The 26,714-nt window shown below is 36.9% G+C and overlaps 1 protein-coding gene across 3 annotated transcripts in view; it reads left to right on the plus strand.

The window, feature by feature from the left end:
- Positions 1-11,047: 11,047 nt before the first annotated feature.
- The window catches only part of SREK1 (splicing regulatory glutamic acid and lysine rich protein 1), a 54,124-nt gene continuing 38,457 nt past the window's right edge, over positions 11,048-26,714 (plus strand). For 2 of the 3 annotated variants that reach the window (XM_068535434.1, XM_068535435.1), the window contains exons 1-3: positions 11,048-11,365; positions 18,971-19,104; positions 24,847-24,962. In XM_068535434.1, coding sequence (XP_068391535.1) covers positions 11,205-11,365; positions 18,971-19,104; positions 24,847-24,962 — 411 coding nt within the window. In that variant the 5' untranslated portion in view covers positions 11,048-11,204. Of the gene's footprint in view, positions 11,366-18,970; positions 19,105-23,411; positions 24,561-24,846; positions 24,963-26,714 lie in introns of those variants that run through there. The other variant, XM_068535436.1, reaches the window with a different exon arrangement.

Here is a 26,714-nt window from a genome sequence, read left to right on the forward strand (position 1 = left end):
CAAGTCTTTGAATAATTACATGTCAGAAAACTGAATTGATCATTTTGTGTCAGTATATGCATGGATGGAGTGGCTGCCATGACTGGACGGCTTTCTGGTTTCACTACTCGGGTCAAAGAGGTCGCTTCTGAATGTGAGTCTACGCACTGTGTCATCCATAGAGAAATGCTGGCTAGCCGAAAAATGTCACCTGAACTTAACAACGTTTTGCAGGATGTGATTAAAATTATCAACCACATTAAAGTACATGCCCTTAACTCACGTCTGTTCGTGCAGCTCTGTGAGGAGATGGACGCAGAGCACACGTCTTCTCTTATACACAGAAGTGAGATGGCTTTCTAAAGGTAGATCACTGGCCAGAGTCTTTGAGTTACAAGAGCCGCTCCAGAGATTTCTTTTAGAAGAACAGTCACCACTGGCAGCACATTTCAGTGACACAGAATGGGTCACAAAACTTGCTTACTTGTGTGACATAGTCAACCTGCTCAACAAACTCAATCTGTCACTTCAGGGGAGAACGACAGCTGTGTTCAAGTCGGCAGATAAACTGGCTGCATTCAAAGCCAAACTGGACTTATGGGGGAGACGAGTGAACATTGGGATTTTTGACATGTTTCAAACGTTAGCAGAGATTTTGAAAGAGACTGAGCCAGGGCCTTCTTTCTCCCAGCTGGTATCAAGGGACTTCCCTGGTGGTCCAGTGGGTAAGACTCTGCGCTCCCAATGCAGGGGGTCCAGGTTCGATTCCTGGTCAGAGAACTAGATCCCGCATGCATGCCACAACTAAGACCTAGCTCAGCCAAAACAAACAAACAAACAAATAAATAAATATTTAAAATAAATAAATAAGTATCAAAAAGAAACTTGGATTTGTAGCATTGTGTTTCTGGTGAGACCTCTACCTCTGACTAGCTTTCCCCAACACTCTAAAGGAAGTATTCCCCACAGTGCTTAGAGAAAAATATATAACATTAAATGGTAATATTAGAAAACAAAAAGTCTTGAATCAATAATGTAAGCTTCCACCTTAAGAAATTAGAAAAGAGCAATTTAAACACAAACTAAGCAGAAGTAAGGAAATAATAAAATCAGAGTGGATATCAATGAAATAAAAATAGTAGAGAAAAATCAATGAAACTGAAAGATGATTTTTGAAAAGTCCAACAAAAGTGATAAATGTTTAGTTAGACCAACCAAGAAAAAAAAAAGAAGGCACAAATTACCAATATCAGGATTGAAAGAGAGAACATTACTACTGACCCTACAGAAATTGAAAGGATATATTAAGGCAGGGGTCCCCAACCCCTGGGCCTCGGACTGGTACTGATCCGTGGCCTGTTAGGGACCGGGCCACACAGCAGGAAGTGAGTGGCGGGCCAGCGAGCAAAGTTTCATCTGCTGCTCTCCATCACTCGCATTACCATCCCCACCCCCCACCCCCTTCCGTGGATAAATTGTCTTCCAGGAAACCGGTGTCTGGTGCCAAAAAGTTTGGGGACTGCTGTATTAAGGTATTATTTGAACATCTTTTTTTGGTCAGCAAATTATACAACTTAGATGCAAAGGATAAATTCTCAGAAATACAAAAACTACCAAAACTACTTAAGTATAAAATCTGAATAGACATATAAGAAGTAAAAATTAAGCTTAGTAATGAAAAATCTTCCCATAAAGAAAATCCCAGGGCTAGATGGCTTCATAGGCAAATTCTATGAAATAATTGAAGAAGAAATAATACCAATCTGATATAACTTCTTCACAAAATAGAGGAAGAAGTTACACTTCCCAACTCATTCAATGAGGCTGGTATTATCCTGACACCAAAGCCAGATAATGTCATTGTGAAAAAAGAAAACTGTAAACCAATATCCCTCATGAAAAAAAATTTTTTTTAAGGATAGTTACCTTTTTTTTAAAAAATTAATTAATTAATTTATTTATTTTTGACTGTGTTCGGTCTTCATTGCTGCGTGCAGGCTTTCTCTAGTTGCAACGAGCGGGGGCTACTCTTCCTTGCAGTGCACAGGCTTCTCATTGCAGTGGCTTCTCTTGTTGCGGAGCATGGGCTCTAGGCACGTGCGCTTCAGTAGTTGTGGCATGTGGGCTCAGTAGTTGTGGCACACAGACTTAGTTGCTCTGCGGCATGTGGGATCTTCCTGGACCAGGGCTCACAATGTGTCCCCTGCATTGGCAGGCAGATTCTTAACTGCTGAGCCACCAGGGAAGCCTGAAAAGAAATATTAAAATTCTTTTTTATGATTTAAAAAAAATTTTTATTGGAGTATAGTTGATTTACAATGTTGTGTTAGTTTCAGGTGTACAGCAAAGTGACTCAGTTATACATATACATATATACACTCTTTTTTAGATTCTTTCCCCATATAGGCCATTACAGAGTATTGAGTAGAGTTCCCTGTGCTTTACCGTAGGTCCTTATTAGTTATCTATTTAATATATACTGATTTGTATATGTCAGTCCCAATCTCCCCATTTATCCCTGCCCCCTTTACCCACTGGTAATCATAAGTTTGTTTTCTACATCTGTAACTCTATTTCCGTTTTGAAGGTAGGATCATTTGTACCCTTTCTTTTAGATTCCAGATATAAGCAATATCATATGATATTTGTTTTTCTCTTTCTGACTTACTTCACTCAGTATGACAATCTCTAGGTCCATCCATGTTGTTGCTGCAAATGGCATTATTTTGTTCTTTTTTATGGCTGAGTAATATTCCATTATATATATTACCACATTGTCTTTATCCATTCCTCTGTTGAGGGACATTTAAGTTGCTTCCATCACTCACTCACTATTGCAAATAGTGCTGCAATGAACATTGGGGTGCATGTATCTTATCAAATTATGGTTTTCTCCAGATACATGCCCAGGAGAGGGATTGCTGGATCATATGGTAGTTCTATATTTAGTTTTTTAAGGAACCTCCATACTGTTCTCCATAGTGGTTGTACCAATTTACATTCCCACCAACAGTGCAAGAGGGTTCCCTTTTCTCCACACCCTCTCCAGCATTTATTGTTTGTAGGTTTTTTGATGATGGCCATTCTGACCGGTGTGAGGTGATACCTCATTGTAGTTTTGACTTGCATTTCTCTAATAATTAGTGATGTTGAGCATCTTTTCATATGTTTTTTAGCCATCTGTATGTCTTCTTTGGAGAAATGTCTATTTAGATCTTCTGCCCATTTAAAAAATATATTTATTTATTTATTTATTTAACTGTGCTGAGTCTTAGTTGCAGCACATGGGATCTTTTTTGTGGTATGTGGGATCTGTAGTTCCCTGACCAGGTATCAAACCTGGGCCCCCTGCATTGGGAGCACAGAGTCTTAACCACTGGACCACGAGGGAAGTCCCTCTTCTGCCCCTTTTTTGATTGGGTGGTTTGTTTTTTTGATATTGAGCTGCATGATCTTTTTTTTTTTAAATTTTTTGGCCACGCCACGTGGCATGCAGGATCTTAGTTCCCCGACCAGGGATCGAACCCACGCCCCCTGCAGTGGAAGCGCAGAGTCTTAACCACTGGACCGCCAGGGAAGTCCCACATGAGCTGTTTCTATATTTTGGAGATTAATCCCTTGCCGGGCTGCTTCATTTGCAAATATTTTCTCCCATTCTGAGGGTTGTCTTTTCATTTTGTTCGTGGTTTCCTTTGCTATGCAAAAGCTTTTAAGTTTAATTAGGTCCCATTTGTTCATTTTTGTTTGTAATTAGGTCCCAATAACCCTCATGAAAAGAAATATTAAAATTCTTTTAAAAATATTAGCCAAATCTAACAACACACAAAAAGGATTACACATCATGACTAAGTGGAAGTTATCCTAGAAATATCACACGGTCATCTCAAAAATTATTATGAATATGTGGTAATTAAGATAGTGTGGTATTGGTGTAAGAATAGATATATAGATTAGTAAAACAGAACTGAGAGTCCAGAAATAAAATTCTTCAACTTATGGTCAATTGAGTTTTGACAAAGGTGTTCAGACAATTCAATGCAGAATGTATAGTCTTTTCAACACATGGTGCTAGAACAATTTGATATCATATGAAGAAGAAGGAGGAGGAGGAAGAGGAGAGGAAGAGGAAGAAGAAGAAAAAGAGGAGGAAGAAGGAGAAGGACAATAACAACAACAACAATGACCCTTACCTCACACCACACATAAAATTTAACTAAGAATGGATCAGAGACCTAAATGTAAGAGCTGAAACTAAAAATGTCTAGAAGAACACAGAAGAAAAATCTTTATAACCTTGCGTTAGGCAGAGATTTCTTAGATGTGACAATAAAAACACAGTCCAATCCTGGGAATTCCCTGGCATGGTCCAGTGGTTAGGACTCCATGTTTCCACTGCAGGTGGCACGGGTTCCATCCCTGGTCAGAGCCAAAAAGAAAAAAGAAAAAAACAACCCACAGTCCATAACACAAAACATTGATAATTTGGACTTTATCAAAATAAAAAACCTTTACTCTTTAAAAGACACTATTAAAAAATGAAAAGACAAAACATTGATGCATGTCCAAAAGAAAATGAAAAGACAAGTGATGGACTGGGAAGAAATATTTGCAAGTCATACATCTGATAACAGATTCATATCTAGAATTAAAGAACTCTTACAATTGTATGAAAAGAGAAACAGCCCAATTAAAAAATGACAAAAGATTTGAATGTTTGAATAGACATATCATCAGAGAATATATATGAATGGCTCATGAGCACATGAAAAGTTGCTCAACATTATTAGCTATTAGGGAAATGGGAATTAAAACTATAATGATATATCATTACTTACATAACTCTCATCATTGCTGGTGGAAATGTAAAATGGTACAGCCTCTTTAGATTAGAAAACAGTTGGGCAATTTCTTAAGAAGTTAAACAAACTTACCACATGACCCAGCAATCCCACTCTTAGGTATCTACTAAAGAGAAATTACACTTTTACATGAATGCTCATAGTAGCATTAGTCATAATAGCCCCAAACTAGAAACAATCCAAATGTCCATCAAATGTTGAACAAGTAAACACAATGTTGAAAATTCATACAATGGTCTACTATTCAGCACTAAAAAGGAATAAACTACTGAAACACTCTCCAACATGAATGAACCTCAGAAACATTATGCTCAATGATAGAAGCCAGACACTAAAGACTATGTATTGTATAACTAAATTTATATATAATTTCCAAAAAAGGCAAATGTAAAGAAAGAGAAAGCATATCAGTGGTTGCCAGGAGCTGGGAATTATTGGAGTTGATTTACCTTATTTGCAACACTCTTGAGATGGTCTATGAATATCTGCTGCCAAAGTTCTCAGAGCTGCCCTGGTCACTTTGCTTCCTAAGATTTCTTTGTTCTGTTCTTCCTGCAAGTCCATTAAATACCTTAGTCATCTTCTTACATATTTTCTACTTTATTTAGAGTAGCCAAAGCCTGTTCTAAATATGCCCTATTTACACCCCTTCTCAAGTTTGGTTGTGCGATTATTTCTTCTACTCTATTACTGTCTACACTTTCCTCTCTGTTGAAGCTAGCAAGAACAATTTGTTAGTAATTTAAAAAAATTATGCCAATGATAGGGTTCCAGAGCTAGCCCACTAGAGACATCATGAACTAATTGAGAGTTCTGGATATTGAAAGAAGAGGTTCATGTGGTTTAGCACGGGAAAAGACTAAAAAGACTAAGAGAGTTTCTGCTTTGGGGAGTTCCCTGGTGGCCTAGAGATCCCTCAAGCTGCACAACACAGCCAAAAAAAGGGAATTACCTGGCAGTCCAGTGGTTAGGACTCTGCGCTTCCACTGCCGGGGGCCCTGGTTCTATCCCTGGTTGGGGAACTTGGATCCTGCAAGCCGAGTGGCCAAAAAAAAAAAGTTTCTGCTTCATTTCTGGAAAAGTCCTATTTCGAAACACCCCACACAATACAGTAAGTCCCCTATGTACGAAACTTCAAGTTGCGAACTTTCAAAGATGCGAACATGCGTGCCAGCCCCTGTATGTCAGCTGTTGTACTGTACTACTCTACTTTTCAAGGTACTATACTGTAAGATTAAAAATGTTTTCTTTATTTTTTGTGTTTGTTTTTTATGTACGTATTGTTTGTGTGAAAAGTATTATAAACCTATTACAGTATAGTACTATACAGCCGATTGTGTTAGTTGAGTACCTAGGCTAACTTTGTTGGACTTATGAACAAATTGGGCTTATGAATGTGCTCTCCGAATGGAACTCGTTCACATATAGGGGACTTCCTGTACACACACAGGGGCACTCATGCATGCACAGTTCTCACTCCTTTTCTGATTCTTTCTAGAACAACTGATTAACCTTCCTTCCAGTGTGTTCTTGCTGTCTTAGGACTACAATCTGTACTCCTCCTTCAAAGATAGGGCTACTTACAGATCCTTCCTTACCTAAAATTACTTCTAAATTATTCTCTACTGTCAAATTTCCTTTAAAATTCCATAGAGTAGGTTTGCTGCAGATCTCGCTTGTTTGAAAAGCAAAACAAGACTGAACAAAGGCACCAAGACCTATTCTTATAAATACGGTCCACACTCATCTGCGCCCCTTCCCAGCTCAAGCATTCTCTTCCTGTCACTGTACTCTCCAAAGTCACCTCTTGGTTCTAAATCCAATACTGTACATGCATAAAATTTTAATGTATATCTTTCTCTTTTTGTTGTTAATTTACTTGCTAGAGTTTATCATTCTTATTTTTGGTTTCTGGTTTGCTCTTATGGGCCTGTTTTACTTATGAGGAGACCTTTTTTCCTGCACTGCAACTTTGTTACTGCTTGTCTTATTTAGAAGATGTTGGGTCAGTAGGCAGACAAAATCAAGGGGCCTCGTGATGAAGAAATATCTGCAAATTGGGGCCATGAAAATGATTAGAGAGATTGGAGACAGAACATACTAGCATGGAGGCTGGAATTCTAAAATGAATCTCAGAGGGCCAGGGTGGAGCAGTCTGAAGTTGGTCAGAGTGGCAGAGCTAGGACATGCCAAGGGGTGGGAAATTTGGCTGAGAGATTCATAGAGGAATCAGTGGAAGTGACAATGTCGCTGTGACCTTTGCTTCTCTAAACTGGTTCATGTCACTTTTGTCTCAGTAGTCACATTATATCTACCAATGGGTACATTTTATTCCTGATTTTGTCATCTTTGCAGACTTTGACACTTTTTATCATTCTTTCCTCCCTACTCTTCATTTTTTCCCATTAAAACTTTTCCTCCCTCAACTTTTGTGACTATCCTCCCTCCTAATTTTCCTCCTGGCTTGGTTTTATTTATTTTTTTATTTTTGGCTGTTTGTTGTATTTGTCCCTTTAATGTCACCCAATGCATTTCTCACGCTACACATGTACCTGGCATAACTGTATCTATTTTGAAGCTTAAATCACATACTTTATCTTAGTTCTGGACATTTTCCTTAAATTTCATTTCAGGGACTTGTCCATAATGGATTTCAATATTTTTTGCTCCTTCTTTACAAATTTGCTCTTCGTTCTTATTTTTGGTCCTAAACTACGGCACTATTACACAGTCCCTCAGGCCAGAAACAAATTCCTCCCTCTGCTTTACCGTCAACAGTAGATTACTAAATCTACTAAGTACCGCTTTACAACCTTCTTAACCAGTGGTGCTCAAACTGGGGTTCTTGGGGGCTTCCCTGGTGGTACAGTGGTTAAGAATCCGCCTGCCAATGCAGGGGACACGGGTTTGAGCCCTGGTCGGGGAAGATCCCACATGCCGCAGAGCAACTAAGCCCATGCGCCACAACTACTGAAGCCCGTGCGCCACAACTACTGAAGCCCGTGTGCCTAGAGCCTGTGTTCCGCAACAACAGAAGCCACTGCAATGAGAAGCTCGCGTGCCACAACGAAGAGTAGCCCCTGCTCGCCGCTACTAAAGAAAGCCCACGCGCAGCAACGAAGACCCAACGCAGCCAAAAATAAATAAATAAATTTATTTTAAAAAAATGGAGCTCTTGGATCACCAGCAGCACCATCACCTGGGAACTTGTTAGAAATTGAAATTTTCAGGCTCCTCCTCCAGATCTACTGAATCAGAATATCTGGGGATGGAGCCAGCAATCTGTTTTAATGTGCCCTCCAGGTGATTTTGATGCACATGAGAGTCTGAGGACCAGTGTTCTAAACAAGTGGTAGTTAATCCTGGGATCTATGGTTGGGCTTGAGGAAGACCGAAAAACACTTGTAATTCTATCTAAAACCAAGTGTATGTCCATATATATTTTTCTGAATGGACAGTTTTTATTCCTTTTATTCTTAAATGGGTTCAATGGCCCTAAATTTGGGACTGTTTCTTGCTTTCCATTGCTACCACCACTTACCCTTCGAACCAGTCCCTTTGCCTCTAGTTTCCACCCTTTTCAATATATCTCCATGTTGCAGTGACAACAATCATTCTAGGAATCTTGACATAGTCACTCTCCTGCTCAAACATCTTCAACAGCTCCCGACAATTTGTGATAAAGTAACCTCTTAGCATGACAAACAGCATCTTTCATCAAGGCTTATTCTTTCGTGTGTATCTCTAGTCATTCTCAGCCTTTGGTCTAGCAATACTAAACTTTGAATATTCTGGACCTCACTTGGGCTCTCATACCTTTCTGCTTTTGTATATTCTTCAAGCTCAGTCTGGAATGCCCTTCACTGCTCCTCCCTCCCTCCTTGTCTGGCTAATTCCTATTTGTTCAAGATTCAGTGCAAGCAACATCTCTCCTGGGAAGACTTCCACTGGCACTAAGTTTAAGTGGCCTTCCTATATGCTCCCAATTTTCCCTGCGCTTATCCCTCTGGTAGTAGTTCTCAAACCTTTTGGTCTTAGGACCCCTTTACTCTTTACTTTTAAAAATTATCAAGGACCCTAAGAGATTTATGGGATATCTATCTATATTTATCATATTAGAAATTAAATCTGGGACTTCCCTGGTGGCGCAGTGGTTAAGAATCCCCCTGCCGATGCAGGGGACACGGGTTTGAGCCCTGGTCCAGGAAGATCCCACATGCTGCGGAGCAGCTAAGCCTGTGTGCAACAACTACCGAAGCCCGCGTGCCTAGAGCCTGTGCTCTGCAACAAGGAAAGCCACCGCAATGAGAAGCCCTTGCACTGCAAGGAAGAGTAGCCCCCGCTCGCTGCAACTAGAGAAAGCCCGTGTGCAGCGACAAAGACTCAACACAATAAATAAATATATCAAAAAAAAAAAAAGAAATTAAATCTGTGAAATTTAAGATTTAAAAAACCCATTTAAAAATAATTATAAACCTGTTATGTACTTATATAAATGATGCATTTTTTCAGCCTGTTCCCAATGGCTATGCGGGGTAAATGATGCATTTTTATGATAAAGTGATATTTCCCAAAAAAGAATTTTGAGAAGAGTGATATTGCATTGCATTTTTCAAAGCTCTTTGATGTCCGGCTTAATAGAGGACAGCTGGATTTCCCTATCTGTGCATTCAATCTGTTGTGATATGTTTTTGTTGAAACATATGAAGAAAATCTGGTCTCACATAGATAAGGAGCTGAGAAAGGGGAAACTATTTTCATAGTCTTTCTAGATAATTCTAGATATTCTTGTTTGATACTACACCAAACTGGATATGTGATAGTTTCTTAGAGGGCAATTTCAATGTGGACTGAATCTGAAACCATATCAACTAACTTTTTGTATTCTGCTAGATTAAAATCCATGGGTCCATCCACTTTGATGACTCTTTTTGATTCTGTAATAGCATGCATTGGTTACTTTGAAAACAGTGGTTCACTGAGTTGTAGAGATTTTCAAATGGTCACTTATTTCAATATATAATGTGAAAAAATACGTTTGTTAATATCACTGGTGTTTTTAGCAGAAAAGTCTAAATACTGGAAAGCTGTCAAGCTCAAGGTGGTGGATACAAATTTTAAAAATTTTGGATTTTTGTGTGAAAACTCGAACAATCACACAAGTGCTTTTTCTGGAGATGTTCATCCTACTTGGGCATGCAGCAGAAGTACTCACCATTTCTTCACACATATTAAAAAGAGGTGTATGCTAGGGTGAAGATTTAATAAAATTAATAATTTTTACTCCTTTGTCAAGGACATTCTTAAGTTAAACTAGCTTATTTTAAAAATCATAATTTTTGTATGCTATGAGTGCCAGGAGGTGAAGAATACAAAATACCAGTAGTAGTGCAGTTTGACACCACTTCCTTGATTCCTGCTAAGGTGCCAGCAGTCACTCACTATTGCTTTTACACCATCAGTGCAATTGTCAACAAAGTGAAAAAGATCAACAGAGTCTTCGTATTACGGAAACGGTTTTGACCTTGCAGAATCACTCAAAAGGCTTCGAGGACCCTCCAGGTTCTGTGAATGGCATTTTGGGAACAGCTGCCCTAGTTTCCCATACTACTGTTACTTGTCTCATTAGGTTGCAACGTCTATGTGGACCTTCTGTAACTGTCTTTTACGTGCTCTTGTCTAACAGTGTCTGGTACATAACACTCAAATATTAATACCTGCGTAGTGAGCGAATAAATGTTATAAACGACAACCGCAAAGCCTTCATCTTAACTGCTTCCTTAATTCCGTCAAAATTTACACGTTTTGTAAAATTTCCCAAATTTTTTCACAATTAGGACGCCGGCCAATTTTTTAAAATAGTCGGGGCGAGGGAGCTGCCTGTATATAATAATGACACGTTATAGTTCGGTCAAGTATTGATCTGCGATGCTCGAGAGTCATTCCTTCTTCACAGCTCCGCACCAGCAGGCCAGGCCTCTTGGTTCCCCAGGCCTATCTAGTGTAAAGACTGGAAAGAGGTGGGTCTCCCATGTTCACAGGAGCACAAGAAACTGATCGAGTGGAGGCCGGGAAAACACTCGATCAAACCCTTGCCGGGGAGAAGTGCAGCGAGAGAAACAGCCTCAGGTACCCGGGAGCCCCAGGCCGAAGCCCCGCGAGATCCGCCGGGTTGCCGGGGCGACGCTTCCGGCTGGCGCGCGCAGCCCTGGGAGCAGGGGAGTTGTGAAATCGGCGGCTAGACCTTCCCGCTGCCGTGAATTCGCTAGCGGGAGCGCGCTCGCGGCCGCGCGTTCTCCGCTTTCCCGGCTCCGTCGCTGACGCGTCGTAGACGTTGGGGAGGCAGGCAGCTGCAGCGGGGTCGGGATGAACAGCAGCGGCGGCTTCGGGTTGGGCTTAGGCTTCGGCCTCACCCCTACGGCGGTGATTCAGGTGACGAATCTGTCGTCGGCGGTGACCAGCGAGCAGATGCGGACGCTTTTTTCCTTCCTAGGAGAAATCGAGGAGCTGCGGCTCTACCCCCCGGAGTAAGTGCTCAAGCACGGCTGGGGGAGGGGTGCGGGCGCCAGAGAGACCTCGGGAACCGAGGCATGGGGGAGAGCGCGGACGGGGGCGCGCGGTGTCAGTCACGTGACCGCCGGGTTTACCTTGGTGCCCATGTTTGATTAGGGCAGCGCGGCCCGGGCCCCACGCTCCTGCTTTCCTTGTTAGTCGTATTTGGTGGGTTAACCTCTGCGCAGAACCCTTACAGAGGAGTTAGAGAGGTTGCCTTTTTCGTGCTTGCCGGACTGTGGTCGCCGCCGGGTCCTCGAATTCAGTGCCCTTCCTCCCCTTCTTTTTTTTCCCGAACTTAAGATGGCCGCAGGTGGGCCCGCGGTAGTCCTCATGGCAAGCTCCTGATAGCGTTTTTGCAATGGCAAATCGCGGAGACTGCGCTTGATAAACTGTCCAGTTCTTAGGGCTTCAGTGTCGGACCGTTGTTGCTGACAGGGAAGTGTGCAGCTGATGACAGATGGAATTAGGCCTATATTTGTCCCTAGGCCTGTGTTCACAAATTTAGCATCTTCTTGGTTCATCTAACCGAGCCCATCCATGTTGTTAAAGATCATGTCTGTTCACCCTTTTGGCAACGGATTAAAATTTCCTCCTAGAAGGTCACACCGTCCTTAAACCTTTCAGAAAAAGTAATAGTGCGTACAGGATTACTCCTGCTGTATCCTTTTAAAAGTCCAGATCTGGACTGGCATTCACAGTTCTCAGACACTTCCCAAGTAGTGTATTTTGAAGTAACATTTCCCTTGTACAGTACTATCTACTCACAAAATTTGTAAGGGGTTGAGGGTTGTTTACTTTCTTACAGGCATAAACTTTTTTAAAGCTAGAGCTTAGAATATGAAAATTCTCAGTATTTTTGTTCATTTTGTCAAAATCATTTGAAGGAAGGGATAGTAGTTCCCCAAGATTTCTCTCCTTTTTTAAAAAATTTGTATTTGACTTTTTGGTTTGTTTCATAGTGATGCATGTAGACCTATTTTTCTTCGGTTTTCTCTCTGTAAGTATATTGCATTGCTACTGCACAGATATTGATAAAAGTTGATGTTTGGAGTTTTAAATTTTACTTAAGTTTTTCTTCTCATTTTTGTTTTGAAATATTTCACGTATACAGAAAAGCTAAAGAATAACTCCCATGTTCCCTTCATCTGCATTTATAGTTTGCCACAGTTGATTTCTGTCTTTGTGTCTCCCTCTCCCTCTCTCCACCTACACACGCAGACACCCCTACAACCCTCCCCTCTCCCATGCTTTTAAAAGTAGTTGCAGACACCATGGCTATTCATTCCTCAACACTTAAATGTGAATTTCTTAAGAAGTACATTCTCCTACATTACCACAATACTATTAACATATCCAAGAAGTTTAACATTGATTAAAATATAACATCTGAATTTCTTCAGTTATTCTGATAATGCCTTTTTTCCATTTTCTTTTTCTGATCTAGAATGTAATCAGATCACTCAATGCATTTGGTTATCTCTAATCTAGGACAGCCACCCCTCCATCCTCCCTCCTTTTATTTTTTTTCCCAGTCACCTTTTTAAAAGTTTTTCATGACATTAATATTTTGTCTTGTAGTTTGTGTTGTAGAATGACTCATCTGGGTTTATATAAATTGGTTCTACATGAATAGATTTGGTAATACAGTTTTGTCAAATATGCTTCATAAGGGCATGCACATGTATCTTTACTGACTAGCCATCTCATGTATAGCTTTGAATATCTTATAACTTTTGAAAGTGCTTTCAGCTATCTCTTCATTTAAGCACTCAGAACATTTCTTAATAATTGAGAACTGTTTGGAGGAGTGTTGTATTCTGAAAGAATTGGAATCAAATAGTAAAATATTTTGTACATGACTGTAAACTAACCTTGCTTTCAAGGTTGTGATAATAAGGTGTCTCATGGGCAGAAGAAATATATCACAGAATATTCTTCATTGCCAGCATAACACCACGTACATAGTTGAAAAATGCACTTGGGTGGTAATATGCTGCCAGTTATCATCTGACATTTAGTAATGGGCTGTTTTTTGAAATCAAGTGTTAGTTGCTTGGAGTTTAAAAGTCAGAGAATAAAAAAGCTCGTTACTTAAACAGTGCATTAATATAGAATTATTGTGTCACAAACTGTAATATATTTTGCAAAATTGTAACATAAATATAACACATATAGGCCAGGCAAAATCCTTGACCAGTTTTTCTTAAAGGCAGTCAGTCCCTATTCCTGTTTTTCACAAGTATTGACATGCTTTTCTAATGGCATGTTTTCTGCTTGCTCTGTAATGAAGTTGTCATAACCTGGTCCTTATATTAAAGATGTGTTTGCAGATTTGGGCCAAAATGCATAAAAATGCAATAGTAGTAGTTGTATTGAAGACAGATAATTCTATTTTGCAATGTTGTGGAAACAGTATTTTATGATTAATCTTTGGAAGCTGAGTAGAAATTCATTTGTTTTAAATTTGGAACGATACTTCTTTAATAGAATGTGAGAATAGTTTCTCATTAACATTTTAAGCATTTGGTTGCTAATATGAAAATTCAGGTTTTTAAACTTAATTTTTTTTGGCATGAGGCCATGATTCAGTTTCTTTTTAAACATTAAGAATTGGTGTAAACATTCTCTGTAAATATTAAAAATTCTTATTAGTGCTGCCAGATGATAAATATGCAGAATTTCTGTTTTAACTTTTTACTCAATAAGGGAATCTCATACATCATGAAAACCTTGTTACAATGGTAAGAAATCTTTGTTGTTTTTTCAGTAAGCTTTTCATGGAGGTATAAGGTGCAGAAGAGTGCAGGGATAAGTGTATACAGCTTGTTGAATTTTCACAAAGTGAACACATCCAGCACCCAGATAGGATTCTCTGTGCCCTAGGAGTTCTCCTCTACCCCCTCAAGTGCATAATACCCCTAGGGTAATCCTGGCCTGATTTCTAACATCATTTCTAACATCAACACCTGTGTTTTTTTTTGTTTTTTGTTTTTTTGCTTGCTGGTTTTCTTCACTTCTTTGGTCTTTAAAAGTACTAATAAGGTAAAAGCTGTCAACTAGCTAAAATTAATATAACCAATATAGTCACATCAGGAGAAATAGAGAAAAAGGTACACCGCCAGTGATCCTACCACCCTATCAAAACCTCTCTCCAGTCCTTTTTACATGCATTTGTTTTAGCATAGTGTAATCAAAGGATTTATACACTGTTACTGTAAACTTTTTTCACTCAGCCTGTGGTAAGCATTTTTCATATTGTTGTGTTTTATTTATTGTAATGTTTAAAGGCTGATGTCTCAAGTGTGTATGTGTGTTTGAAATTCTGTCATTGAATTTTAGCTAGAAGTATTTGAAAAATGTGTATTTTTGATTGTCCACAGTGATTGGAGGGCCTCTGGCATTTAGTGGGTAAGTGTCAATAATTCATAAGGAAGTCTTACAGAAAGGAGAATTGTGGCATCCAGACAATCACTGGAGCCCTACTGAGAAACCCTGTTATACATTGTGTCAGTTAATATTTTCATACATAAAGCTATATACTTTGTCCATGTTTTGCATTGTATCTTTTTTGATAGATCCTCAGGGGATGTATATTAATATAATAATGTATTGGACAGTATTACCACATTGATTTTTTAAAAGATTGTACAGTGCCATCACCATGTTTAATGAAAAATAAGATAACCAGTTAGGGGCTAAGAAATTTAACTGGTGCTCAAAAAGTTGGTTCTGTGATTTCTCCATTAAACTCCCAGTGAGAAATTCTGATTTGTTTGAAAAGTGATTGTAGAAGGTTTTATATTTAAAGAAACAAAACAAAACTTGATTCAACAAATGAGGTCAAAGTAAAATCTGCTATATTTGAGTACTGTTACTTTCTTTAGAGGCATACATTTAGACCAAATGGAATATGTAACCCCTTTTAAAAATTAAAAGTGTAGGTCAGAGTTAAATTTGAAAATGATAATCCTATTTAATTTTTTAAAAAGTAAATGTTATTTAATAGCCTAGATATACTAGAGAGGAAGATCTAAATATAAGATTTGGTAATATACTGATTTATAAATCTGTAAATACACATTTGTTTGCTGAGATATCTGTATTTAGGCTTGCCACTGTATTATTTTAGCCTATAATATTCAAAATAAAAGTGTTACTGCCTCTCCTGAAAAGCTCATATGTTTACATTTTTTATAAAGTAAATACTGTGTTGCTCTTACTCTCTATTTTAAGGAAGGTAATTGGAGATGAAGATGAAAAAAATTGCTTATAGCAGTAGGATCCATGCTCTTACTATAATGCTGTTCAGAACAGATCAAAACCTTTTAACCAGTTTTTGGGCTTCTCAAATCTCAGTACTGTGTGGTTTACTAACCAGGCTCACATTTCTTATTCCTGTGGATGTTTTAAATTTGAAATGATGTGGTTTTCAAGTAGGGATATTTGGAAATGTTTGTAGTTTTCAACAGTGATGATTTAGGTTTCCATCCTTTCTCAAAAGGATCTCTCAATTTAGGAAATACAGTTTCAGTGGTGGCTTGTCAGGTTCTTCAAGTGCTAAAAGAGAGTATTCTTGTTGAAATTGCTAGGGCTTTAGGTGTAATCATAGATTTTTTTTTTTTTTTTTGGTTGCAAAGGACAGAAACAGTGTTACCTCATCTAGCTCAAGAAGAGACATTATTAAAAAGAAGAGATTTCCCTGAGTAGAAGAATAAAGACTAGGCCTCATGGGAACTGGGACTGGGAACCAGAAGGGTATCAGCATCCAAGGCGACTGTCTGCCTCTTCCTGTCAGGCTTTATTGTCAGCTCAGTTTGTTTCTGTGTATCTGCTCAATTTCTTTTCAGTCCTGTTCTGTACTCATGTGGCATCTGGCCCAAGCCCTTACTCTAAGTGACTTTCAAGTTCATTTGGTCAGGCCACCCAAATTACAGGTTTCGGGTTAGCCAGTGAAATAAGCCCTTGTGTCATGTAGCTGATCAGTTGTGTCTGAAAGCTTGCAAGATCTGTTGAGGGTTTTCACATAAGGAAACTGTGCTGAAAGTATATAGGATGTATTGGTAGCACATACAGGAGGGGGTACCTAGTCACTTTGATATTTTAAAATGGCTTTCCAGAAGACTTGGAAACTTGAGCCTTGAAGAAAAGTGGAATTACTGTTCAAAAAGGGAGTAAGAGAGCACATCATAGCCAAATGAAACAACATGTACAAAGATGGCCCAGATGGTTCAGGATGTGTTCTGGGAACCACAAGTATTTTTATGCCTGGATTTTTTAAATGATGAAGCGAAAAGAGAAGGGCGTCTCTGAGGAAATTTAAGCAGTTGCATGACATGAAGAGATTCAGGGTTTAGAAAGATTACTCTAACAGCTTTTGTGGAAGATTGTTAATAAGGAGGAGTAGAGATTGGAGGCAGTGTGATTAGCTAGGAGCCATTGTAGTAATCCAGGTGAGAAATGATATGGACCTGGATGAAGGCATTGATACTGAGAGTGTTGAAAGAATTAATGTGACAAATATTTGGGAGGTAGTCTTCATAGGATTTAAAGACCAATAGGATGAAAAAGAAGGAAGGGTCACGGATGGAAACAACCCACAAATCTCAGTAGTTTGATAAAAACAAGATTATTTCTTATACTAAAGTGGTGGGGTTGGGGACTCTACTCGTTGTAGTCACTCATTCTGGGATGAAGCTGATATATCAGCCACCCATCTCTTTGGTGTTGCCGGTCACTGTGGCAGAGAAAAAGAACCAAGCAGTGGCCCTTAAGGCTACTGAATAGGAACACATGTCAATTATGCTCATATTTAATTGGCCAAAGCAAATTGCACGGCCACACCTAACTTCAAGGAAAAAAGAAATAGAATTTTATTATGTAGCCAGAAGGAGATTTGGAAATACTCGGTGAACGGTACTAATGATGGTCACATTAGCGACTTCCAGATTTCTGACTTAGATAATGTGGTAGTATCTTTAACTGAGGTATGAAATTAGGACAAACGGCAGGATTGGTGCAGAAGGAGGGTAATGAATTTAAGAATAAGTTCAGGGGTGGGTCCGTGCAGTATGCCAGCAGGCACCTGGATCTGGGAATCTAGAGCTCTGGAGAGGCCTAAATTGGTGACTTGGTAATGTATAGGTGAGTTAAGTCTGGATGCAGATGTGTTTACCTCATGGCAAGTACAAGTGCTTGACTTACATGTTGAGTAGGGGGAGGTTGTTGGAGAGGGCTGGCTTGAAGCCTGAATCGGATGGCCTTAGGCAGGAAAGAATTGAGTTGGGTTGGGTGAGAAGGAGGTAGAGTTTTACTTTTATTTTTGCTACTTTAATTAGCCTGACTAGTTATGTTAATAATAATATATATAGTTTCAAGTTCTAAATGCAAATATGTTTTATTATCTTAGTGTCTGGTTAATATCATAAATATATTTAGCCGTTAGCAAGCTGGATTTGTTGCTGTATGTAATTTTTTAATTTAAAAAAATGAATATTTATGGAATTACAAATTAAATAGTACATTAAAGTGGCTTTAAAATTCTTGATTAATTGAATAATTAAGGTTACATGAGATTTGGAATTAGATGATTAGACTTTAAATCTCATCTTTGCCATTTACTAGGTCTAGGATTATGGTGAACTTCCTTGACCTGTTTTGTAAACTAAAGTAAATTATTGTTGCTGCACAATGCATATTTAGTATTTTTCAAATGATCTTTTTTTAGTGTGAAAAATTTAATATTTTAAAGGATTGTACATTTATGTTAAACATTAGCTGTATATTTACTGTCTTTTTTTACTTGCTAAAGACAATTACAGACTTTAATTGAACATAATTATGGGCAGGTTGACAAAATGATCCTTTATGAGGATAGTGTATTTTGGAATCTAACACGATGGATTCATATGGTGGAAAAATTGCTTTCATTTGTGCTGTGTCTGGCTTCTTTTTCCTATAGTCCTGCCTAGATTAAATCTAGTAGGACTTACAAGAGTCTTTGCTCTTTTGCATATAAAATATGTAAAATTTTGTTTGTAAAATTTTTTGTCTGGAAAACCACAATGCTGCCTAGCCTGAAGTAGTCCAGTATATGCAAAAGACCTTAATTTTAATTCCAGGTTATCTGATTGTTTCTAAGAGTGTTGTGAAGTTTTTAGTGATTTAAATGCCAGGAATCACATTAGGGAGGGTTGGAAGTAGTTAGAAAATTTGAAGTGTTGAGGATTGGGGCTTTTTTATGAAACGGGATTTTGCCTGTTGATGATGATGCACTGATTGAACATCCTTGGGTTGAGTCAGCTATTTTCACATTTCACTCAGATTAAGAAGGCATTAATTTAAATTTCAGGTTTTTAACAAGTAAGACTATAGGCCTGCCTAGATTTGCCTTCAGTCGTTGCAGCAAATCACCATTAAAAGACTAAGTTCTGCTATTTCACGTCTTAAGGATCCTTAGCAACAAAAATTCCTGTCTTGATTGTAAGATTATGTAAAGATCTAAGTAAGAAATTTTAAATGAAAACGACAAAACCAACCAAATGTTAATTAGTCCAATTGTTTTTGTTTTTATCTTGCAGCAACGCACCTCTTGCTTTTTCTTCCAAAGTATGTTATGTTAAGTTTCGTGATCCATCAAGTGTTGGCGTGGCCCAGCATCTAACTAACACGGTTTTTATTGACAGAGCTCTGATAGTTGTTCCTTGTGCAGAAGGTTAGTATCTCACATGTTATTTTTCAGTTATTTTAATCTCTGTCCTGTCTGTTACTACCATTGGCTTTCCTAGAAATTGGCAAGTAGATATGGTGTGTATGTGTAAGAATGAAATTTGGAGGTGGAAAGGATTTTACGTAATAATAAAATACATTAAAATGGTTAATTTATTACTTATGTATGTTTGAGATTTTATAGCTAAACATTTAAAAATTTATAAATTACTTGGCTTCTTTGGTTTGCTTTGACTTTCTGTGTTCAGTTTGCAAATTGTAAAGAAAGCTTTTTGAAAGGAAAATATTAAATTGGTAGAGGACATTATTTAAAATGTGTAAATAAGTAAGCATTTGCCCCTGTGTATACCTATTAATGATATTACATAAATAAAAACAGTGTACGCATTTCGCAAAATGGGGGTTAGGTAGTAATTATGTTTTAGAAGAATATTCATAATTTAAGCTTTAAAGCATCTTCTTAAGGTAATTTACCTTAATTGTTACTGAGACCATTATTTTACATTCAGTGTAATTTGCTGTGCAACTAGAATTTACTTTTTAATTTTACTGGGTTTTTTTTGTGGGGGAGGGAGGGGTGGTGGTGGTGGTGATTAATTGAAGAAAAATCATGGAAAGCAATTTTCCAAAGCCTCCATCGAGGAAATAGTTGTTGAAGGTGGAAACAAGGCCAAAGGCCTTATAGTAATGTGTTAAATTTTATGACATAACTTGCTTTAAGAGCTAATTATTATTAATGCTTACTTTTTTAGTAACTTCTATTTGCAGAGCCATTCACATTCATTATACTAGGCTGTGCTGAATTTGACAGTTCTGGTGTGTAATTAACTTTTATTCAGAGCACTGACTATGACATGTGTACATGGATTTTAGAATTGGGTTATTATAATTTAAATGTCTAAAATATATTTTCACTGGTGGCTGGTGGTAACTGTTTTACAACATAATAATTTTACCTGAAACAATTTAAGGAGCTTTCATATGTCATGTTTTAAAACTTTTTTTAGAAACCAGGCTCACATTAAAATACTGTATAATAAACAGTTTGCTACACTTTCAAGATTTTATGCATATTTCAGGATGCCTGTTCTGGGATGTCAAAAACATTAGTCAGATACAGTGAGTATTACTCTGTTATTTTTGATGTCCCAGAATAGGACATTCTGGATTTTTTCAGATAAATTTGAAAGTATTTTTCCCATGTCTGGGGGTTAGAGTGGGGTAGGGAGAATAAAATAAATAATAATGAATATAGTAGAATAAATAAAAAATGAATTAAAGTTAATTATTTGCTAAATCTATCTTTATCTACTAATCTGTAAGAGGACAGTGACCCCAAAATTGGAGAACAAGGTGAGAAAAGAGCTGGTAATGATTTAGTTCTGTATACCAAGTTCATACCAATTTCATACCAAGTAAACTGCATGGGAAAAAATAAATCAGGTAGAAGGTTTACTAAATGGGAGTGTTAATTGTATCAAAAAATTATGCCACCAGCAGCACAGTATCTTGTGTGATTTTAGCTTATTTTTGAACTGGAAGGAAAAATTTTATTAGTGTGGCTCTGTTGGAACCTTGCTATATTCCCATAAAATTTTTCATATATTGAGAAGTGACCATGTTTGTCATAAATGTTCAAGATTATGGGCATGTAGAGGTTCCTTTTTGTTTGTTTGTTTTACTTGATAGAAATAAATGCACATTTATTATAATGGCTTTTGAATATTTCTAGTATTAACAAACTGAGACAAAACTTCACTATTTTTGAACATGAAAATTCAAGCATATTTTTATTCCAGTTTAGTTGTAAGTATTTTAGAACACTAACCTATAAAATAATTTGTATTGGAAAAACATTCAGATACACATTTTTCATTAAACTAAATACAACAGAAATGAATTTATAGAACCTGAAGAATGTCACAGTGAGCTGTTGAAAGATCTGATTATGCACTGCAAGCAAAGTAATAATATATTATTGTGTTAAAAAAGATAGCAAAGTGAATTTGAAGTAAATCAAAGGAAAGAGTTCCAGTGGAGTAAGTTCTCTAAGAGGAGATGTGCTGTGGTGCTGTGCTGTAAGCAGTCTTCTGTTTACTTCACTGATTGTATTCTTTCCTGGATGTTATAGAAACAGCATTATGAAAGAAGTGAGAAAACCATAGAAAAATATTGTAAGAAGTTTTTTTCAGTTTCTTTCAATTTGCTGTTTTTTTTTTAATGCAGACAGTAGTAGTGTGAGAGCCTAAGCCGTTTAAGTAATGTTTGATGTGTAATAGTTTCTTACATATTAAGCATTAGCTATTGTTAATGAAACATGTCACTTCAAAATAAAATATACTTTCATTATACTCGTCCAAATATGACCTCTTTTTGTTGTTGCGTGCATCTCAGATTTCTTTTTATAAATGTTAACACTTAGAAAAAGATAAGGTCAAACATAATAAGGGTGTCAGCCTAAGCATCAGTCATAAGTTTATGTCCACATTTTCTGGTAGATGGATTTTGACTATTAATTTGGTTTTGTATGTTTTCTCTATGTGATATTTGTGCATTATTAGATGACTAGACTGGCCAAGGCAGACCTGTTACACTTGCCTGAGTTAGGCATTGTTTGCCATGCCACTAAACCTGCCGTCAAGTGAAACCTTCATTGGGGAAATGAGATCGGAGTCTGAACCGCAGAAGATGGACGCCCTGTCTCTGTTTTTTATTGTTTTACTTTAATTTCATTTCTTTTTCTTTATTTTGTCCCTTTTTTTTGTTTTTGTTTTTGTTTTTGTTTTGTTAAATCTCTTTCACTTTAACTTGTGAGCTGGTTTTCCAGTTCTTTGTAAATGGTATTCCATTAAGGGTTCATAACATTGCATTGCAAATTATATTGGGAGATGATCAGTAGAGCTCATCCTTAACATAAAATAAATTTTCACAATAAATTAGGATATGGTTTTGTGAAGCTCAATGCTAGTCTTAATTGATGTTTATAAACTGATCAGGTACATTTTGTTCCCAAAACACTAAAACACTGATGAGATTCTTAGGAACACGTTTTGATCTCAGTGTAACATTTTTGCAGTTTTCTCCCAAGTCTGCATCTCTCATGAAGACCAACTGATAGCTTCTAATTTTCGTCCTCCTCCCTTAGAATTTTAGGCATACAAAATCATCAAGGAAAATAAGTAAATTTCTTACAACATTCTGGGGGTAGAGGACAAGAGGAGATTTTTCACTTTTATGATATTTATTATAGAAAATAGCATTTCTTTGATTTGGAAACACTTTTAATTGCCTACGGGGGGAATGGACATTTGAGAAACTGTTGAATACTTAGCACTTGTGTGTGTATTTTTTTGCTTAAATTTTTTTGTTGGAAAATGTTCAGAGATTACTAGTTTCTAAATGGATTCTGAGATTAGGATGAGTGAGAGACATTGTTTTTTCTCTCAGTTGTCTTTGATGAGTACAGTTTGGGAAAATGCTAAATGCTTATTTGTTTTATACTTTTATATACTCTGATAGTATTTAGAGGGTATATTTGGTAGAATTCTATCTTGGAAATTAAGCAATGGAACTTTTTTCTTAAAGTATCTTTAATGGTAATTAGAATAAGTAAAAAATATTGTGCTTTTAGTTAGACTTAATACTTATAATATTTTATTATACTGTGAGAGACAGTGAGAGGCAGACAACCTCCTGATACTATTTTTAAGCCAACATTGAATGACTTTATTATGTTAAGTAATCAACTTTTGGCCTGTATTGAATACCCATTTTGTTTGTGTGGTCTTTCATGTGGATAGTTTTGCTTATTTAATGGACAGGTAATATTAAATTGGGGACATTACTAGATTGGAACTCTTTATTTGTTTTTTAGGTGCATAAATTAGGGTAGTGAAGCATAGGGTTTGTACCTTAGGACCTCAGTTGACTTATCAAGATGTGTACAGGTTTTACAAATATTAAAAAAAAATACTTATTTTTAACAGATAAAGCAGGTCTGATAGTGATGTAAATAGTATATGTGAGTATACAGATAAATGTCTTAATGCTAATAACTAATAAATACAAAATAAATTATTGTTATTTGATGTCTTCAGTAAGGCCTTCCTGCCTTTTAATCTTTATGCATGTTAAAATCTGTGCTTATGCAGAATTTACTGAAATAATAAAATGACTTTGTTTTTGAAATTAGTAAATTAAGGTAATATAGACTTAGATGTTGCAAGCTTAGAAATAAGTAGGCATTTGCTAAAGCTAATAAAATGTAATTTTTGTGTTTCTATAAATAAGGTGTAACCACTACTTAAAGCAAGTTTTAAAATTTGTCTTGAATTCCATCCATGTTTAGAAATATATTCAGATAATTTTTTTAGAGATTTATCCCTACACATGTGGTTGTGTTAAGTAGAATTTTTACCACTGAAACCCCGCATGGTGCTTTTTTGAAAATTTTCTCCATATGCTATTTTCAATTTTGCGTGACTTTGTACTTTAAATTACTTTTGAAGAATTCATAATGGAAACGTGTAGCCAAATACCACATAATTATGAGTAGTTCTGAAATTGCTATACATAGTCAACTTTTTAGAAATTTTCTTTTTGGGAAGGTTGAGAGAAAGGACCAGAAAAAATGTGTGAAAGTCGCAGTCCTTATCAAACTTAATTGATTAGAACTCAGTAATTAAATGTGGCAAATTGATAGACTTAATTCAGAGTAAATTTTCAGTTTTTTAGTCGTAGGGATTTCTTTTTCTTAGTGTCTAGGATTATTTTAATGTTATTGTTGTTGTTATTATTAGGCACTTAAGACGCCTATAAGCAAGACATTTAGGCATTAACCACCCCTCTTCAGATAAGTATACATAAATCGGTTCTAAAAGTCAGTAATTTAAGAAGTTTCCTGAGACTAGGGAACTTTTTTTTGTTAGTCATTTTCAAAAATGTTAGCAGTTTCCCAAGGCATATTCTTTGGAACTGGATTCTTTTAGTCATCTCTGACATTGTTGGTGAGATGCCTTATTAACTGAATGGGTGTAGGCTTCCTTTCCAATTGAAGCTGATTACATGTGGTAGGCTTTTGTTTTTTTCTGTCTGCTTGAAATTAAATGGGATCTTTTGGAAGGTTATCAAAATTGTTTGCATCACAAGTAGGTAGTTTCAATTAACAGGATAGGGACACTCAGGAACAGATTTCAATTCGCACATATTTGTTTTTTTCTTTTTCTTTTTTTTGACTAATTTGGTTATTTGCCATTTCTGGGGATTAAACTTTAAAAAATGTTCTTCTTTTCTGTATCTGATGTTCTGTGTGCTATTAGTGATGCAGCCAACACGAACGGTTGTCATGTGTAACACAACTTTCGATCACCGCGAAAACACCGTCCTGGGAAAGCGTCCATGCTTGATATCGTTTGGTTCATGAACATTAAGTTTCCAGTACAGGTGACCCATAGCTCAAAGTGTTAAATAATTGTCTACATTATTCAATTTTTAAAATAATATTCCATTAATGAGATTGTTAGTCTTTGAAGTTTTGCTCACTTTTATTTTTCCTAGTAGAGCAGGGTAAAAGGAAAGACTTAAGTTCTTATTTATTTCTTTATACGGATCTGATAGATAGATTCATTTATTATTATTATTTTTTAAGTGCAAGGGTAATTGTAAAATCATAGTGTAAAGTTTGTGTGGTGTTTCTGCTTTCTGTAATGTTTGGAACTTGCCTCTGCAGGTAAAATCCCAGAGGAAGCCAAAGCTCTCTCTCTATTGGCTCCTGCTCCAACCATGACAAGTCTGATGCCTGGTGCAGGCTTGCTTCCCATACCGACTCCAAATCCCTTAACTACAGTAAGTATGATACACCCTCTTCTAAAGGGAGTGATCATTTAACTGTGTAATTGGTTGAATAAAGAGCTTAGAAAGTTTTTGGTTTTTTTTTAAGAGCTTAGAAAGCTATTTCTATTTTAAGTATTTGTGTTTTTAAATGGAGAGGATTCGAAATGTCTGCTTAATTTTTTCCCCATGTTACTGACTTGAACTGCCTTTTGGAATTGCTTATGAAGTAATTGGGGATTCATTTAAATTTGAGAACTGAAATATACTATTCATTAGAAAATCAGTTATTGAAATTCAGCATTTTAGATAGCATAGGAAATTGGAGAATCTAGGTAACTATATTTCCCAGTTCAGGAGGACTAAATCCAATTGAAAAATATGAAATAATTTACACTGTTGGTAATGGGAAAAATATCTCAGAGAAGCATTTGTCTGATACTGAGAAAATGTAACATGGTAAAAACATGGCAAAAATATTTTTCATTAGCAGAATTAAATAGAAATTTAATGTCTTATTTGTGATTTCCAAGTGGTGTCAAAAAAAGATTTGCTGTTACTGGGTTCTTGGTATATATAAAAGATTCTGGTCATTTATTTTAAATAAGAGTCATTTTTCTTCAAAAATAAACCCAGGACAAACACAGAACTCACCTTAATTGAAAGCTGTGTTTTACTTTGTGGTACTGGGTTATTAGGGAGTGAACCAGTAAACTTTATGATTATAGTTTATCCAAGTTATAAAAGTGGTTTTTGAAACTTGGAAGTGCAAAATTTTAGGATTTTCACATGGCACTGTTCTGCTGGAGACCTGTATTGTGATCCATGGGAGGAAAATGCATTTCATTTTTTATGTATTTTTTATTTTATTTTAACATCTTTATTGGAGTATAATTGCTTTACAATGTTGTGTTAGTTTCTGCTGTATAACAAAGTTGTGTTAGTTTCTGCTGAATCAGCTATATGCATACATATATCCCCATATCCCCTCCCTCTTGCGTCTCCCTCCCACCCTCCCTATCCCACCTTTCTAGGTGGTCACAAAGCACAGAGCTGATCTCCCTGTGCTATGCATCTGCTTCCCACTAGCTATCTGTTTTACATTTGGTAGTGTATATATGTCAATGCCACTCTCTCACTTCGTCCTAGCTTACCCTTCCCCCTCCCTGTGTCCTCAAGTCCATTATCTACGTCTGCGTCTTTATTCCTGTCCTGCCCCTAGGTTCTACAGAACCATTTTTTCTTTTTAGATTCCATATATATGTATTAGTATATGGTATTTGTTTTTAGGTTTCTGATTTACTTCACTCTGTATGACAGACTCTAGGTCCATCCACCTCACTACTAATAACTCAATTTCGTTTCTTTTTATGGCTGAGTAATATTCCATTGTATCTATGTGCTGCATGTTCTTTATCCATTCATCTGTCAATGGACACTTAGGTTACTTCCATGTCCTGGCTATTGTAAATAGTGCTGCAGTGAACATTGTGGTACATGACTTTTTGAATTATGGTTTTCTCAGGGTATATACCCAGTAGTAGGATTGCTGGGTCGTATGGTAGTTGTGTTTTTAGTTTTTTAAGGAACCTCCATACTGTTCTCCATAGTGGCTGTATCAATTTACATTCCCACCAACAGTGCAAGAGGGTTCCCTTTTCTCCACACCCTCTCCAGCATTTATTGTTTGTAGATTTTTTGACGATGGTCATTCTAACTGCTGTGGGGTGATACCTCATTTTAGTGTTGATTTGCATTTCTCTAATG

The sequence above is a fragment of the Eschrichtius robustus genome, chromosome 2 (genome assembly GCF_028021215.1).
Source record: "Eschrichtius robustus isolate mEscRob2 chromosome 2, mEscRob2.pri, whole genome shotgun sequence".
Classification (NCBI taxonomy): Eukaryota; Metazoa; Chordata; class Mammalia; order Artiodactyla; family Eschrichtiidae; genus Eschrichtius; species Eschrichtius robustus.